We start from the raw sequence: 16,804 nt of genomic DNA, 5'->3' as shown, positions 1-16,804 counted from the left end.
ATCTCTTTATTCATTTAATCTTAATGATCGATCAAATAGTTTCTGAGTTTATCGATGACACACATACAATCACATCCACTTTTGTATATAGATATCCTATCATTTGCACAAGCACACGTTTTTCCTGTTTACCAATTTTTATAAAGGTGCACGGTGCATCTGTTCTCGAGTTGTAGCAGAACATACAGATAGATAAAAATGTCTAAAATGGTAAAAATTATGTCAGTCAATCATAAAAAGAATACTTATGACGAATTGCGACAAAAATAAGTATACAGTTAAACTCTAGAGATTTATATAGTAGATTTAGTATTCACGTGCGATAGCTTAATTATTAGCGTATATCATGTATAACTTTGGTGTTTCTATACTGATTTCTATGCTTCTTTTTTATAGAATAGTTAATACTGTTAACTTTTTTAATTTGGAATGATTGAGAGTATAAACGCAATAAATAAACGCAGGAATAGACAAATATAATCAGAAAGTTTCGAACTACTAAGCTATTGGGAGTGACACGTATTATTGTGAGTCAACCATAACAGATAGACAAAAGCTGTCATGGGATATTTTTTACATAATTTTAAAAAGAATATTTCCGTAATACACAATTTCCATGTAGCTTTAACCATTAAGGTTGTACACCCGACGGAAGCTTAAAATATGACTTAACTTCTCCCGTTTTCCCGACATTTCCCTTCACTGCTCTGCTCCTATTGACTGTAGCGTGATGAAAAGTATACTATAACCAGCTCAGAAGTATGAAAAATAATTGTACCGAGTTTCGTTAAAATCCGTCGAGTAGTTTTTGTTTCTATAACGGTTATACGGACAGACAGACAGACAGACAGACAAAAATTTTACTGATTGCATTTTTGGCATCAGTATCGACCCCTTTTCAACCTCTGATAGTTATTTTGGAAAAATATTTCATGTACAGAATTGACCTTCCTACAGATTTATTATAAGTATAGATAAGCTTTAATTGTATTTTCTTGACTATAAATTTATTATGACCGAAAAATTAAGTCTTTATAACTATTTATAAGTGTTAATTGAGGCCTTACAAATCGTTTAAAAAATGCAGACCATTTCATTCAAATTAAAGGTGATCATTGCTAATAGCATTTAATTCTGTTTCGAAAGCCGATGATGAAAATGTTCGTCATTTATTTCAAATTGTTTGAAAAGTCAAAAAAGGCCTGCATTTTAACTCTCTTAAAGTAAAAAGCTACATAATTACACAAAATTTTGTTCCTTTTTTGCAAGTCTCAATCACAGAATAGTGGAATAAATATTTGATAGAATCAAACTTACGACCTTAATGTACCCAAGTTATGATACAATTGATTTTAATAAACAGGAAGGAAGTCATGTGTCTCAATCACGAAGCATATTTCACATTTCGACACACGAGAATATTTTATATGGTAATATATAACAGCCGATCGTTTTCTATTCTCGAAATAAGGGTTGGTATATAAAATATGTCTATGACTATACATATACAAAGTTTCCCCCAAAACTGTTGAAAAATTAGTTTATAGAGCTTTTATTATACTATAGGAAATCATACTTTTTATTTATTATTGTAATGTTATTCAAGACTAAAATTCAAAATATTCTTACAAAGCATTTTATTTAAGAATACAATTAGTTTTTTTATTTGTAATTATTTAAAATAAACAGATTAGCTAAGTTAACTGATTCCGTATATTTGACAGATTTTTGATGATTAATTATCTATTAAGTAGTTTAAATTATTACAGTTTTTATTGAAGATATTTTTTTCTAAATAATCTTTACAGTTAATATTTTATTTATTCATCGTACAGGAAAAAATATTTCGTGTAATTTTAATAAATATTGTAATAATTTGATTATATTACAGTATCTGCGATAAGTTGAATGTCATTAAGAAATTAAAAGAAGATTATGAACTCACTTAGTCACTCCCACTAGATTTCACTTTTTACACAGTCACTTTGGATTTTTCTATTGCCTGCGGATTCCTAGTAAAAAATATATATCTACGAAAACGTTCAGTTTACATATTCAAATGAATTCCCGTCGAAGTCATGGATTGATTCAATTGTTATAAAATAACAGGTTGTTAAAATCAACTTTCAAAATTTATACGCTACAAAATGGCGACCACAGATGTGTCTTTGTACGAAAAATTATATCATTATGTGGAAAACCCAGTCGGTAAGTACCTTAACAATTTCTTTTATTTTTTTTCACCAAATCTATTCATATATCTAATCTATTTTATATTATACATAACATAGTGAGTTCTGCAACACATATTAAACACTATATAGAAGCGTGAGTCCCAACCATAAATATGCTATGTAGACTATGGTAAAGAATAAGCTTTTGGTTTTGATTTTTATACCAATTTTATCTATTATAATATTTTGAGTGCTTAAAAATTAAGAACCCATTGAAATTAGTAAAGTGACGTTAATTTTGTCTAAAGTTGAAATATCCTACCTTAAATCCTTATATCTGTATGACGTGAATTAATTTTTGTTAAGTATAATTAACCCTTATCTTTATTTTGTATAGTATACTATACATATAACTTCACAAAAATATACAATTATAACAAATATATTTTAACATAGTTTTATTGAACAATTGACATTTCTAGACGTTTCTTTACACTTAAAAAATAAAAATATTACGTTATCTGTAATAATGTTAAATCAAATTTGAAAAATAACTGTCAAGATGAACCGTTATTTTTTATCCAAGGTAAGTTTTATTTTATTTTTATTATTAAGCGCCTTAATGTGTATGTATTTTATAAAATAAACATTCTCTAATGTCTGTACTTATATATTTTTATAAAATTGCTGTTGTCGCTATACGAATTAGTATGATTTTGTCGTATTTTTTACCAACGTATATTATACTATACAATGCCACAATAGGAGTAATTTACCTTTAATTCGATGTGTATAGAATAATATACATTGCTAACACACGGGATCAATATTATTTTAATCTAAACTAAATAAACTTTTAAATAAATTTAAGATACTTGAAATCTTCTTTTCTATTTGAACTACTGAATCAATTTTATTATAATTTAAAAAGAACCTACCCAGGTGTTTTTAGAAATCGTCTACTGAGACACTCACGAGGTTTTGGGCTCGATTCCCATAAAAATACTATAATTATTATTATTATTTTGTGTTACCTATTATTTATTAATACTGCATGAATAATTTTCTTCATTATGAGACCAATAATAAAGTATTTACCTATCTATAACACTATTGCTTTACTAACATGATGGTTGGGATGGTTGTTTTGCATGTTTCTTTTGCTTTGGTTTTAGACTGCTATGAGTGAAAGAGCTAGGCGGATTTTATCCATAGTGCCTGAAAAGAATGCAGACTCTGACTCTAGTGATGGGGCAAGTAGCGGTGATGAAGCTGGAATGATTGGATAAGGGAGAAAGTTCCGAAGCAGCCTCGATAAATTCCAGCTACGAAAGGTTAAAAACTCTACAAAGTTTTGATGATGACGGAACGCATACAGATGACATTTATGCTGAAACAACTGAAGTTCCATTCTTAAACAGGTGTTTCCTAATCCATCAGAGAGTAATTATGACGCAGTACCTTCAATTTCATCCTTACCCTCTTTACAGTACTAGAAAAATCAATTTAGCTTTCGTTGGCAAAAAGCGCATTTCAATAACAAGGCAGAAATAGCAAAACCAAAAACAAAAATATATTTTTGGAAAAAGTACCATCTAATTGGTCTCCTTTAGTTAAATTTTATAGATTTTTTACAGAAAACTTAGTAGATATCCATATAAATCACACTAATTTAAATAGACATACAAAGTACTGGAAGATCCATAAAAGTTACAAGAGAAGAAATACTAGATTTTTTTCGATAAATGTCATCATGGCCAAGTGTAGGGGCGTGTAAGGTTCAATTTTGTATAATAAACTTTGAAAAATCTAAATTGTTTTTTAGAGTATCACCACAAGCACCACAACACTCTATGTGTATGTTTTTATAATAAAATATTTTTTAGGGTTTTAATTAGGTATGGTTTTTATTCAAGAAATATATTTTTTTTAAATTAAATACTTTTATTACCAGTAATATATGTATTTTTATTTAATATTATGCCGTTTATTTTTTGGTGAATGTTAAAAGCAGTTGAATTCAAACTCAGCCAAAATAAAGCAATGTATAGTATAATATACAGACCCAAAAATGCGCTTATCACAGTAAGTGTAGCAATGTATATTATAGTATACATATTGTTTTTCCAAAATTTCCACATCATGATTTTTTTATTTATTTTTTTGATGTTTTTTATAGCCCAAAGAAACCACCGAAACAATTTGTTTTTGCTTTTCTTTAAAAAAAATTTTTTGCCGCGATAAGGGTTAAGAGTATTATAATAATAATAATAATAAGCCTTTTATTTCATTCCCTTAGTTAATAATACATTTCATTTAACAATATAATATAATTCAATTGATTATAGCACTATTATTGTATCAATTAGTGTAATATAATATTCAAATATTCAAACATGCATTACACAGTTGTAAATTATAAAATGATTAATTTAAAAAAATACATTTAATTGTTTATATTATTATTCTATTAAATTTATTTAGTTTATTCCAACATGCACTACACAATTTTAAGTTAATAAAATGTTTCATGTTTATTTATATATTAAGTTAACTTATAATAAAATTACACTAAATTACACTCATTTAAAGGGAACTCCCGTGCGGGTAAAGGCCTCCTCCAGACTAGACCATTTTTCTCTTTCTTGAGCTACCTTCATCCAGCTCTCTCCAGCGACAGCTCGTATGTCATCCGCCCAGCGCTTGAGCGGGCGGCCCACACGTCGCTTGCCCGTACTGGGACCTCTCCACTTGGTTATTCTCTTTGTCCATCTGCCATCCTCATAACGAGACAGGTGGCCCGCCCATTTCCATTTCAGCTTTCTAACATGGGTTATTGCGTCTGAGACCTGTGTTCGTTTGCGAATTTCAGTGTTCTTTACCTTATCCGAAAGCTTAAGGTTCAGTATACTTCTTTCCATCGCTCTTTGACAGACTGAAATTTTGCTAGCCGTTTTTTCTGTTAGACACCATGTTTGGCAGCCATATGTGAGGCAGGGTAGTACACAAGAATCTAGTACTTTCTTTTTGAGTTTGGTGGACAACTTAGATTTCAGAATGTGTTTCAAGGACCAGTAACGTTTCCATGCTGATGCAATCCTTCTCTCCACCTCTTCCTTGTCTGTCTCTCTAAAGGACAGTTGCTTGCCCAGGTATATGTAGTCATTGACATAATCTACATTTTTGCCGTTAATTTTAATAGGTGTTAAGGTATTGTTAGTCATTATTTTTGTTTTGTCAAAATTTATTTCCAGTCCGACTTTAATGCTTTGTAAATGTAGGGTTGTTAGCATGTCATTTAGTTCTTCAGCGGTGCTAGCTAGTAATGCAATATCGTCCGCAAATCGCAGATGGCTCAAGTATTTGTCGTCTATTTTTATACCTTTGTTGCTCCAACTTGAATCTTTAAGAATGAGTTCTAAAACAGCTATGAAAATTTTCGGTGACAAAGGATCTCCCTGGCGGACGCCGCGTTCTATTTTGAAAGTTGGTCCGGTTCTCTCCAGTCTGACTTTACTTTTGCAGTTCTCGTATATGTTGCTAATGATGTCTATGTACGTTGTCTCTACTTCGTGGTATTCTAGAGCTTCTTTGATGGACGCATGTGAGATAGAGTCAAAGGCTTTTCGGTAGTCCACGAAGGCTATGTAGAGTGGGGAATTAAATTCTTTAAATTTTTCTATCACTTGGCTGAGAACGTGAATGTGGTCTATTGTAGAGTATTTAGTCCTAAAACCGGCTTGCTCTATGGGTTGTTTCGCATCTATATTTGTTCCAATTCTTTTCAGCAGACATTGGGAGAACAATTTATACAAACTAGCCATGAGACTAATCGGTCTGTAATTGGAGACTTCTGATGGATCTCCTTTCTTGTAAATAAGTATGATTTCAGATACCGTCCATTGCTCTGGCACTTTCCGTTCTTTCAGGATTCTGTTGAATAGTATGGTAATTAAGGCGGAAATAATTTTTTCGCCTATTTTCAGTGCTTCATTAATAATAGAATCCGGGCCTGGGCTTTTTCGATTATTTAGGTTTCTGATACCCCATACAATTTCCGTTAAGGAGAAGTCTTTCACTTCGGCTTCAACATTCAGTTCTTTAGAAATTCTGTTTATTGATACATCTTTAGAGGGTCTCTTTCTATAGAGTTCTCTGTAAAAATTTGTGGCCAACAAAACTAAGTCCTTTCTGTTCTCCGAACTGCCTTCCGAGGTATTAATCTTTGGTATCCACATTTTACACTGACGTAGTGACTTATTCGCCGATTTTATACTACCTGTTCTATGTAACCAACTTTCATAGATATCTAGCTTGTAATTTTCGTATTCTTTATAAATAACCTTAGTGATAGTTTTGTACAGACTTTTTAGCTCAATTTTTTCTTCTTTGCTTTTATTATTTTTTAGTTGTAATGTATGCCTTTTCTTAATTAAATCTCTAGTTTCCTTTGATAAATTAAAGCACTTTTTTAATTTCTCATTAGATCTTGCTTGTTTCAGGCTCTCTATGATGCTTATTTCTAAGTAGTCATACAAACACTGAGTAGACATATTTTTGTAGGATTTGCCTTCAAGGGCTTTTTTCAAGGTATCCAAAAATCTTAGTTGTTCTTTTTCTGTTCTCAGCAAAGAGTTATGTTGTGAGAACTTTTTGCGACATTTTTTGTAGTTTTTTATCCTTAATGTACCTCTTATTAATCTGTGGTCTGAAGGAAATGAAATTTTTCTTAGCACCTCGAAATTAATAAAATAATCTCTTGAGTTTGTTAACAGATAGTCGATCTCGTTTTTAGTTGTATTATTAGGTGACATCCATGTCCATCTTTGGCTAAGTTTTTTCTTGTATAAAGTGTTCAGTATGACCATTTCCTCTTCTAAACAGAATTCAGTTAGTCTTTCTCCTCGTTCGTTGCCGGTACCTAGGCCATAGGGTCCGATTATAGGTTCTATAGGTACTTTAGGGATACCTATTTTGGCGTTGAAGTCGCCTATAATGATTATGTTCTGTCCTGAATTTTCCATTGCTTTTTTTACATCAGAATAGAAAAGTTCTAGGTTTTCTTCAGACGAACTTTCAGTAGGGGCGTATACTTGTATTACTGATAGTTCTGTTTTATGAATGCTAATATTGAGCAAAGCTACTCTGTCCGAAAATCCACTGAATTTCTGTATATTTCTTTTATGTGCTTTTTTTACTAAAAATCCAACTCCTCTATGCCCTTTTGTCTGACCAAAATAGTAAAAGATACACCAGTCTCTCTCTTCAATTCCATATCCTTCCTTTCTTATTTCTGATATACCAATTACGTCCCATTTTACTTTTTTAAGAGCAGACTCTAGTTCAATCATACGCGACTCATCTCTGAGAGATCTCACGTTGTATGAGCAAATATAAATATCTTGACAGCGTTTTTCATATGAGTTGATTTTTAATTGCTTAGTTATATCTGGAGGGTTGCGGTCATTTTCTCCCACGGTGACCAACCGGCTTGGGAGAATCAGAGGGGACCTTTTTGATTGCTATTCCTTGTTGTTGTTGTTGTTGCGATTTACAAAGCTTCTTATGTCATGTTTATTTTTCTTAGGAGGGTGTTTGGGGGTTTTGTTTAAAATTTCGTCTTCGTTTTTAGACCCAACAGCTATGTACTCAGGTGATTGTGATTGGTTTCTCTTGTTATTCGAGTTGGAGCGGTCTTTATTCTCTTTCTGTTTCGGATAAATGATTCTATCGAAGCGCAGTACAGCATTGATTCCTTTTTTTCTCTCTATGTTGACTATTTCTTGCAGTTCTTTCCTTTTTTGTACTAATTTTGGTGGAAAGTCTTCCTTGATATAGTATCCACAGTTGAGCTCTTTTAGATATTTTTTACTCTTCAGAACTTGAATTTTTTTCCCGAGCGTGCTAAACGTAACTATGACTGGCCGGGGGTTATGTCCTTTCTTTCCTATGCGTGTTACGCTTTCGATTTCCCATCTTTTACAAGAAGTTGTTAAAAGGTTGTTTGTAACATCTAAAATAGCGTCTTCCAACTCTTGATATGATTTTTCTTTTTCTTCGAGACCAAAAAATATTAAATTTTTCTTCCTTAGTTTGTTGTCTATTATATCTATGTACTTCTCTTGTTCTTCAACTTTTTTTTCTAGATTCTCAAATCTTTTATCTAATTTTTGGAACTGTAAATTGATGTTTTCATTTATTGATGTTGTGATAGTTTCCTGCATATTCTTCATGTCAGTTTTCTGCTGTTGTAAGTCTTTTTGAATGCTTTGTAATATTTTTGTAATATTTTCCATTGTATATATTCGATGGTTGATAAAAAGTTTTAATGTTTAATGCACAATTTTAATATAGCTCCACCTGTCGTGTAGTAGTGGAAACACGATGACCTCGAGGTCCCGAATGCGCTTGCGACTTGGACCTTGTTGTGAAGTCGTTATTCACCAATAGATGGCGCTTTTCCTGCTTTTAGTAAATAGTACCGCAGAATGAGTGATGATTTGCAAATTTACATGTTATGTAAGAATACAAAAACTTGTCTTCATGGTTTTCTTGCCTTGGAAATTGCTTATTTATTCACTTTGGCTACTTTCATCAACGTCCAAGTCTTTTGTCTTCACGGGCGGTATCAATTTCATGAAAATAAACACAATTTAGATCACGATTGTTTCACACTTTTTTTTTTTTTTTTTTTTTTTTTTTTTTTTGCACTTTTACGTCTCGAATAAGTTAGTTCTTCATTTCACTCGCAGGTACTATGCATTTGTCTTGCTAGATTATTAATCCTCACTTGCATTTGGTGGTTAAAACTATTTATCACAACAAAAATTGACGGAGCTACTCTTAACGTTCGCACTGGTGGCGCCCTCCGTTAAGAGTATTAATTTATAGAATTAAACATGAAATATTTAAGTATAGTACCCGATGATTGCGGGTTCAAAACCAGGCATGCACAACTGAATATTCCTGTGCTTAATTTGTGTTTATAATTCATCTCATGCTCGGCGGTGAAGAAAAACATTTTGAAGAAACCTGCATGTGTAATGTAATAGAAATTCTGCCACATATGTATTCCACCAACCCTCATTGGAGCAGCGGGATGGAAGATGCTCCTATTCATGTCGTCACAGGAGTAGGAAATTTACGTTGTCCGTAATGAATTAAAAAAAAATTTCGAAAAAAAACTTCGCATGGCAAAAACCATTTTAGCGGTGGGTATGGCGTGTACGGTTTTTCAAAAATGTTAAAAAATAAAATAACTTCGGGGATTCAGATATACTACGTATGCCCCAAGTGCCTCCGATATCAACGGTATACTAATCTGCCGGTTTATGTGGTGGAGGTAAGGCATATAAAGTAGTCAAAAATGCAAAAAAATAATTTACTCGAGCGCGTCAGATTTTCGGAACGGGTGTTAAGTAGGCCCCAAGGAAGCTCCCGTTAAAAAACTGACGATTTCGGCATGACGATTAGTTACGATGAATTTTTGAAAATGAAAAAAAATAAAAGATTTTTTGACATACTCAAATACTCGAGCGCGTCAGATTTACATTGGGGAGGTTTATCTCGGTATTCTGAAAACATATTTTTTTTAATCTGACAAAAATGTTGATGGGTTCTTTTTTTCCTTTCTCTTTCCTTGATAAAACGGGGAATTTCATGACAATAAAGCGATAGATGCAACCAACGTAAATGTAGATGAAACGTACATGAAACTATACATGTTAATAATACTTTTGTATATAGATACGCATAACTTTTAGTCCACGAAAATTGTCGAGAAGCTTTAGAAAAAAAAATGAGATATAATAAAAATCACATAATTTAATCATCGTTATTTCATTTAATTTTTTTTAACACCCTCATTTTTCGAGATATACTCAAAAAACCGGGAGTTTGAGTTTTTATGATGCTTCAAGTCAAAAAGTTTTAACTTTGGATAAAAAAGTAAAGAGACATTTTTTGTGTAAAATAAAATTTTTAAAAATTTTTCTTTAATTAAACTTTTTTTTTTGTAAAATGTATCCTTCGCGACTTATATGCCACAACGCGTTCTTAGGAAAACGAAATGGCTCCTCCACCCTTCCGGTCACGCAAAAACCGACAGATTTTGTATTTTTACTAACTACTTTTTTTGTCAAGGACTTATCGTCAAATTAGTTGAATTTAGTCTTTAAACACTAAAATCAACCCCCAATTTCTTAATCTGACGCGCTCGAGTTTTTCAGGCTATCGATTTTTTTTTGCTAATCTGATCGTCTATCTTGGCGCGCGTCACTCATCACGTCACATCACGTCACATATAGCCCTAATTACTAATTACTTTACAAGGTTGTTCTATTAGGTCTAAGGTATCTCTGATATCTTGAACTCCAACGCTCGAGTATTGCCGAAAATTCCCCTATTCGCCTCCCAACTATAGCACTTATCCTAAGTAATAAAGTTACGCAACGTAACGTTTCATTTCTACGACTTTGTTATTTATCTTTTTTAGGAATCGTTTCTTCAGGAACACACGGCTATTTGTTAAGTTTTCGTTAATTTTTAAGTCGTTGTATCTTATTAACCTTTTAACAACCTTATTAATTTGCATTCGTGTAGTCTTTTATTGAAAACCTAGAATATATTATGTATCGTACACGCCGGTAAATTAGGTCTGAATAATACTGAGATTTTGTCATTGCTTCGCATGTAGCGCATCGACAATAATTGGTAAACTTTCAATTTCATTATATTGGATCATTATATTAGAAATTATTCTGAATTTCTCACAGTCATATACTTTCGACCTATGTTAAAGAGGTTAAGAATAGATTTTATGAAGGTTTTAAGGCTTCAATTTCCATACAATAAAATTATATTATTACAAGCGACCCACAAGGGCTTCGCAGGGGTGCAATACCTGTACTAAATATACTACAGAATTTCTTTATTTACGACATCACATTCCAAACTTCTAAAATTATTAGTGTTTCTTTCCTATCCATGTATTATATACAAAAACCTCTCTATAGAATCACTCAATCTTTTAAAAAAACCGCATCAAAATCCGTTGCGTTATTTTAAAGATTTAAGCTTGCAAAGGGACATAGGGACAAAGTCAAAGTCAAAGTCAAAAACCTTTATTCAAGATAGAAGTGTTTACACTTTCTTATTGATTGTCGATAATCTACCACCGGTTCGGAATATAATACCTCAGACCTGAGAAGAACCGGCGAAAGAAACTCAGCGGGATTTTTTTTTTTTTTATAATGTCAATTTATAATTTACAACAATAAACATATTCTTGTTATTTGAAACAGCCTGGAGGCGATCATCTCATTCCCAAGGTGTGCAGTCAACTAGAAAGTCATTAGTGCTGTAATATCCTTTAGCACACAAACGCTCTTTAACGATTCTTTTGAATTTTATAATTGAATATTGTTGAACGTTTTCTGGGATCCTGTTGTAAAAACGTATACATTGCCCCAAAAAAGAGTGATGTAAAACACATACATATATTTTAAAGTATTCTCGTATTTATTTTTGATAGATATACTGTAGGGTTTTCTTGGCTGACACCAACTCCAAATATAATAATACAAATGTAACTATAACTACATTATATAATCGTAAATCGACTTTTAAGTAGTCTAATATTTTTCATTTCATTTTACTTAGGAGGACTCTAAAAAATATGTTGAATACACAATTATTTTTATAACTTTTTAGTGCATATTAATTTGTTTTAAAATATTGTTTTGTTTGAAGTCGGTTTTTCGTTTTGTTAAAATTTTTATTTATATACTATGTAGTGATACTATTGGTAAAAGCATTTTTAACTTATAATTCAACTAATAATAAACAAACACTTTTGCGTTTATTATTATGAGTGTCAGCTATTCCTCCCTCTCTTGTACGTATCCCTAAATAGTGCGTATATTTGACCGCTATGCATCAATATATAGTATAAACCCAATTTGCCAACCGCTCTTTGTCCCTATGTATGCTTAGATCTTTAAAATTACGCAACTGATATTGATCCTGAGTTTTTTTTAATAGATAGAGTGATGCGGAGGAAGGTTTTGTATGTAATACATAGACAGCATATCAAAGAAATACTGAGAATTTTAGAAGTTTCTCATGTGATGTCGTAAATGAACAAATTCTGTTAATCATAATTTATTTAAATATTCTATAAATTAATAATGTTTTTGTAGAAAACAAAAACATTAATAATTTATATTAAATTTATATTTGATCTACTTTCAACATTGTATTACGTAATCGATACTACTACATAATGAAATTAATTTTTTTTTTTTATTTTCAGTTCCAGAAATCAAAGATTATTTAATGACTGGTAACCCGCAGAAGCTAATCGTATTACTAGCATGCTATCTGTTCTTCTGCTTACGTCTGGGCCCCTGGTACATGAAAGATAGAAAGCCATATCAATTAAAGACCGTTATCAACGTATACAACGTATTCCAAATCTTCATAAGTCTCTATTTATTTTACGAGGTAAGGATTTACTTACTTATAATATAACAATTTAAGGTCAGTGGCAAATAAGATACTGTAACTTTAATTACTATAGAAAACATTGTAATCTTATAGCCTTTGCAATAACTGTCTAATATATTATATAATAATAAAGACTTAATTTTCTTTTTCTTGGCAAAATTTTATATTCTTATATGCGATATTTTAAAGTTACTTTGCTTTGAGTTACATGTAACAGTAGTTGTATACCTCCATTAATATATACATATTTTATTGTTACAGGGAACGATTTACTTATTTTTCACAGATTTCAACTTTTGCTGCCAAGGTTTAGATGACGTAAAATCACCGTCCTCAGCAAGGGTAAATATTTAACAGATTTTTAGTTGATAATAATATATTAATTAATATTGTACCTGAATATAAGTCAATAATTTGACTTTACATTTTAAGTCAAGAGACGAGTTAATACCAGGAGATTAAATGGACAAAAAAAAGAAAACAAAGTCATATATAAACACTTGGCTTAAGATGGATTTTCTTAATCCAAGTTTTTTCTTAGAAGTGGAACTGTGGAAAATTTAATATAAGATATAAGATAACAAGGTGTAATTAAAGTGTCACAAAAAAGCAGTTACTAAATTTTTGGTAGTTATCCATACAATCTGTTTATACAGTAGGTAACTTTAAATTTACATTTTGTCAAATCATAATTTAAAAACATAGCATGAATCCTGATTCATCATCTCATCAAAATCTAAATACGTATACACTTCTTCAAAATCAATTATAATACAGGCAATGGGCATATAGACCACAATTTAATTCAAATTTTGTCGATATATTGATTAATTATTTTTTTTCGTAAAATTATATTAAAAATATTAATTACCCTTGATATTATTTCAGATAGCAAAAGCGGTGTGGTTGTATTACTTCGTGAAATTAATCGATCTCATGGACACGGTATTTTTCGTGCTTCGAAAATCAAACCGACAGATTACTGCACTTCACGTCCATCATCACACAATCATGCCCATTATAACTTGGGTCGGTGTGACATTTGTCCCAGGTATAAAAATGTTAAATTATTATATACTACTACTCTAATTATTGTATAGCTTCATGTTTAATACATTGAGCTCTATGGCTTTACCTAGAGAAGATATTAATTTAAGGGAAAAATAGTCAATTAATTTTTACTAAAAAATAAGTGTTCCACAAGGATCAATTTTAAGTCCCTTTTATATTAAATTACATATTAATGACCTACATATTTACGTTTAAGGTATTTGTGATGTTGTGTTTTATATTAAAAGAAGAGAACACTTGTAATTCTAACCCTTTTTGTAAAAGGTAATAAAATTCCTTAAATAGGTTTAGCTTTTTGAAAAACAAAAAAACATTCTGGATCAGTACCAGTGCCATGTATTTTTAAATTAAGATCAATGAAAACGAAAATTCAGAATAGCTTAACTTTAAAAATTATATTTTTCTTTTTGATTGAATCATTATCATTATAAATATGTTATACCTACTTCGTAAAGGTTAAAAATCTACAGCCTGTGTAAGCTTGCCAACATTCTAACAACATTCTAAAAATTTATTTAATTGATTTATATCCTGTTTTGTAGAATAAAACTGTAACACACAAAAAGCGCTTTTCAAACATTTGTGTATCAATAAATTGAGTGAGTGTAACGCAATTCTCAAATTTAAATATCGTCAAGAAAATCATCAGTTACTTGTTTTCTGCTTGTGCTCAACATTTTGAGCTTATGTTACACGTATTTTTGGTATATTTTTCGTTAAGCTCAGGAATCAACTCAATTTAATTAGTAAATTTATTTCCCAATTTTTAATATCCCCAATTACTTATTCTTTTTTTTAACATTACAGGAGGACAGGGTGTCATCATAGGATACATCAATTCTCTGGTGCATGCTGTTATGTATACCTACTATCTACTAGCTGGCCTAGGAGATGAGTACAAGAAATACCTCTGGTGGAAGAAATATTTGACTATGATGCAATTGGTAAATCAAGTGCCATATTAAAATTTGAGTACATTATAGTACTGTTATATTTATAATCAATTAATTAAATATATTATTTAACAATAATTTATCAAATCGAATTGGATTAATTTTCTATCTTTGGAGAATAATGGAGAGATTTCGTTAACTGAATGAGATATTTAATTGATTTTTCCAATTCAACTACTAAAATTATTTTCAAGAAAAAATCGTAATATTCATCTTTTTTTTATTTATTTCAGGTACAGTTCGCAATCGTTTTAATTCACAGTGTTAACAGTTTATTCTACTCGTGTTCCTACCCCGTTATTTTCAAATTATTTACTATATTCTATGCAATTCTGTTCCTTAATATGTTTGGAAACTTTTACTATAACAGCTATATTAAGGCCAAGAACGATAAAAACATAAGAAATGTATCAAGCGGAATAAACAAGGCAGCTAATAATAAAACGCATTAATAAGAAATTATATGATCTTAATTAAAATAATCTATATTTCGAAGGATTTTTATTTTAAATTAGCATGATGTTCCAATATTATTCCTGTAACATTTGCCTGCATTTTGTAAAGCTATAATCGCAGCCAGATCAACTAATTCGACATTAATTTTATTTTTATCGTAGTAAGCAAACGATGATTGTTTGTGGTTTTTTTCTGAATGAATACCAGTTTTCAAATTGCACCTTAATTTGTCATGATCGATTTTTTCTCCTATTCCCTTGCCAATTCGGGGACATTTTAAAAATAATATGATTTAAGCAGCATTTTTTAATTACTTCGTAAATGAATCGATTTATTTTAATTACCTCAATTTAAGAGTTCATTAATCTCCCTGAAAGGATGAAGAATATATATGTAATCTTTGTCATGGCGCTGAAAACGATATGAGACTACCGTACAATATTGTGAACTCCGGGTCGGTGGAGGATCAAGACAGAGCTCTATCACACCTAGCCTCGATGATGAAGGAGGTGGGAGGATTTGAGATATATTTTAGCAGACATGGTGATAGTGGAGGTGATCCACTCCAACTTGGTCGCTGGGTTGAGAGGAATCGCGGTACGCTGAGTTAGTGCTGCCGCAGGGACGGAACAGCTGTGTCCAGTGAATCCAACAGTTTGTAACAGCTTTTAAAGGCAAGGGTCGCCTCTATTCAGATTTACTCCACTTAGCATCATTATATAATTATGTCAAAATTTATGTGAGTAAATTATTAGCTAAAAGTATTTTTTGATATTTTGCGTTTTAGGATAGATAATGCATGAACATACAGCACAAAGCCCAAAATTTTGATTTTAGAAATACACACACTATGTTTCGAGTATACATTAATACTTAACTATTCCACTCGATGGAACATTCCATCATTCGACAAACTGGGGATCCATACTTTTTATTTATTATTTAATATTTCCATGCAATCATTCATTTTACAATTGAAATGTATTAAGACCTTGCCCACACTCGTGTGTACTCTGACGAAATACAATGACATTTTTTTCGATGATTTTAAATGAATACAAATATATAAGGTTATAGATTCCGTACATAAAAATAAAAAACAATATATTTATTAATTTAATATATTCGTATTAAGATTATATGCAAAATAGGTATAAGAATATTTTTAATCAATGAAATTTAAACATTGACCTGATTGATGATTTTTTATACCTTGATCTAAATTTATTTGTGTACATCCAAAGCATGCTACTACTTTATATCCTATATCCGTGTTGAAAGTATATATATAAATGAAAGTTGCTAATCAATAGAACGTTCAGATTTTGAATTAAACCGATATAAAAAAATCAACCTTATTATATAAGTGTGTAAAATGTACAACAATGAATATTTAAAGATTGCAACGACTTTCTAGCATTATAGCTATTGCATTGTATCAGCGCACGTGTTCCTCAGCTGGTGTTTTATCAATTAACGGGTAATTGTTACTTTGCAATTCGTGCATGTGAGATTAAAAGAATTTCAATGATCATTGTGCTTTTTCAATACGGAAAGTTCGTCAACGATGACCCTGGCATTGGTTGATTGTAACTACAACATGCTTCCACAAAAATGATGTCCTCATTACCCATGAAGTCGATT

General features: G+C 31.0%; 1 protein-coding gene across 1 annotated transcript; it reads left to right on the top strand.

The window, feature by feature from the left end:
• Window positions 1-2,068: 2,068 nt before the first annotated feature.
• On the top strand, window positions 2,069-15,195 carry LOC124530714 (elongation of very long chain fatty acids protein 7-like). Its single transcript, XM_047104968.1, has 6 exons — window positions 2,069-2,208; window positions 12,487-12,677; window positions 12,942-13,022; window positions 13,569-13,731; window positions 14,559-14,695; window positions 14,938-15,195. The coding sequence occupies exons 1-6, from the start codon at window positions 2,148-2,150 to the stop codon at window positions 15,154-15,156; spliced, it is 852 nt and encodes a 283-aa protein (XP_046960924.1). The 5' UTR covers window positions 2,069-2,147; the 3' UTR covers window positions 15,157-15,195.
• The last annotated feature ends 1,609 nt before the right edge of the window (window positions 15,196-16,804 follow it).

Source organism: Vanessa cardui, chromosome 6 (assembly GCF_905220365.1).
Source record: "Vanessa cardui chromosome 6, ilVanCard2.1, whole genome shotgun sequence".
NCBI classification, from domain to species: domain Eukaryota; kingdom Metazoa; phylum Arthropoda; class Insecta; order Lepidoptera; family Nymphalidae; genus Vanessa; species Vanessa cardui.
This window is presented reverse-complemented; position numbering and strand designations above follow the sequence as displayed.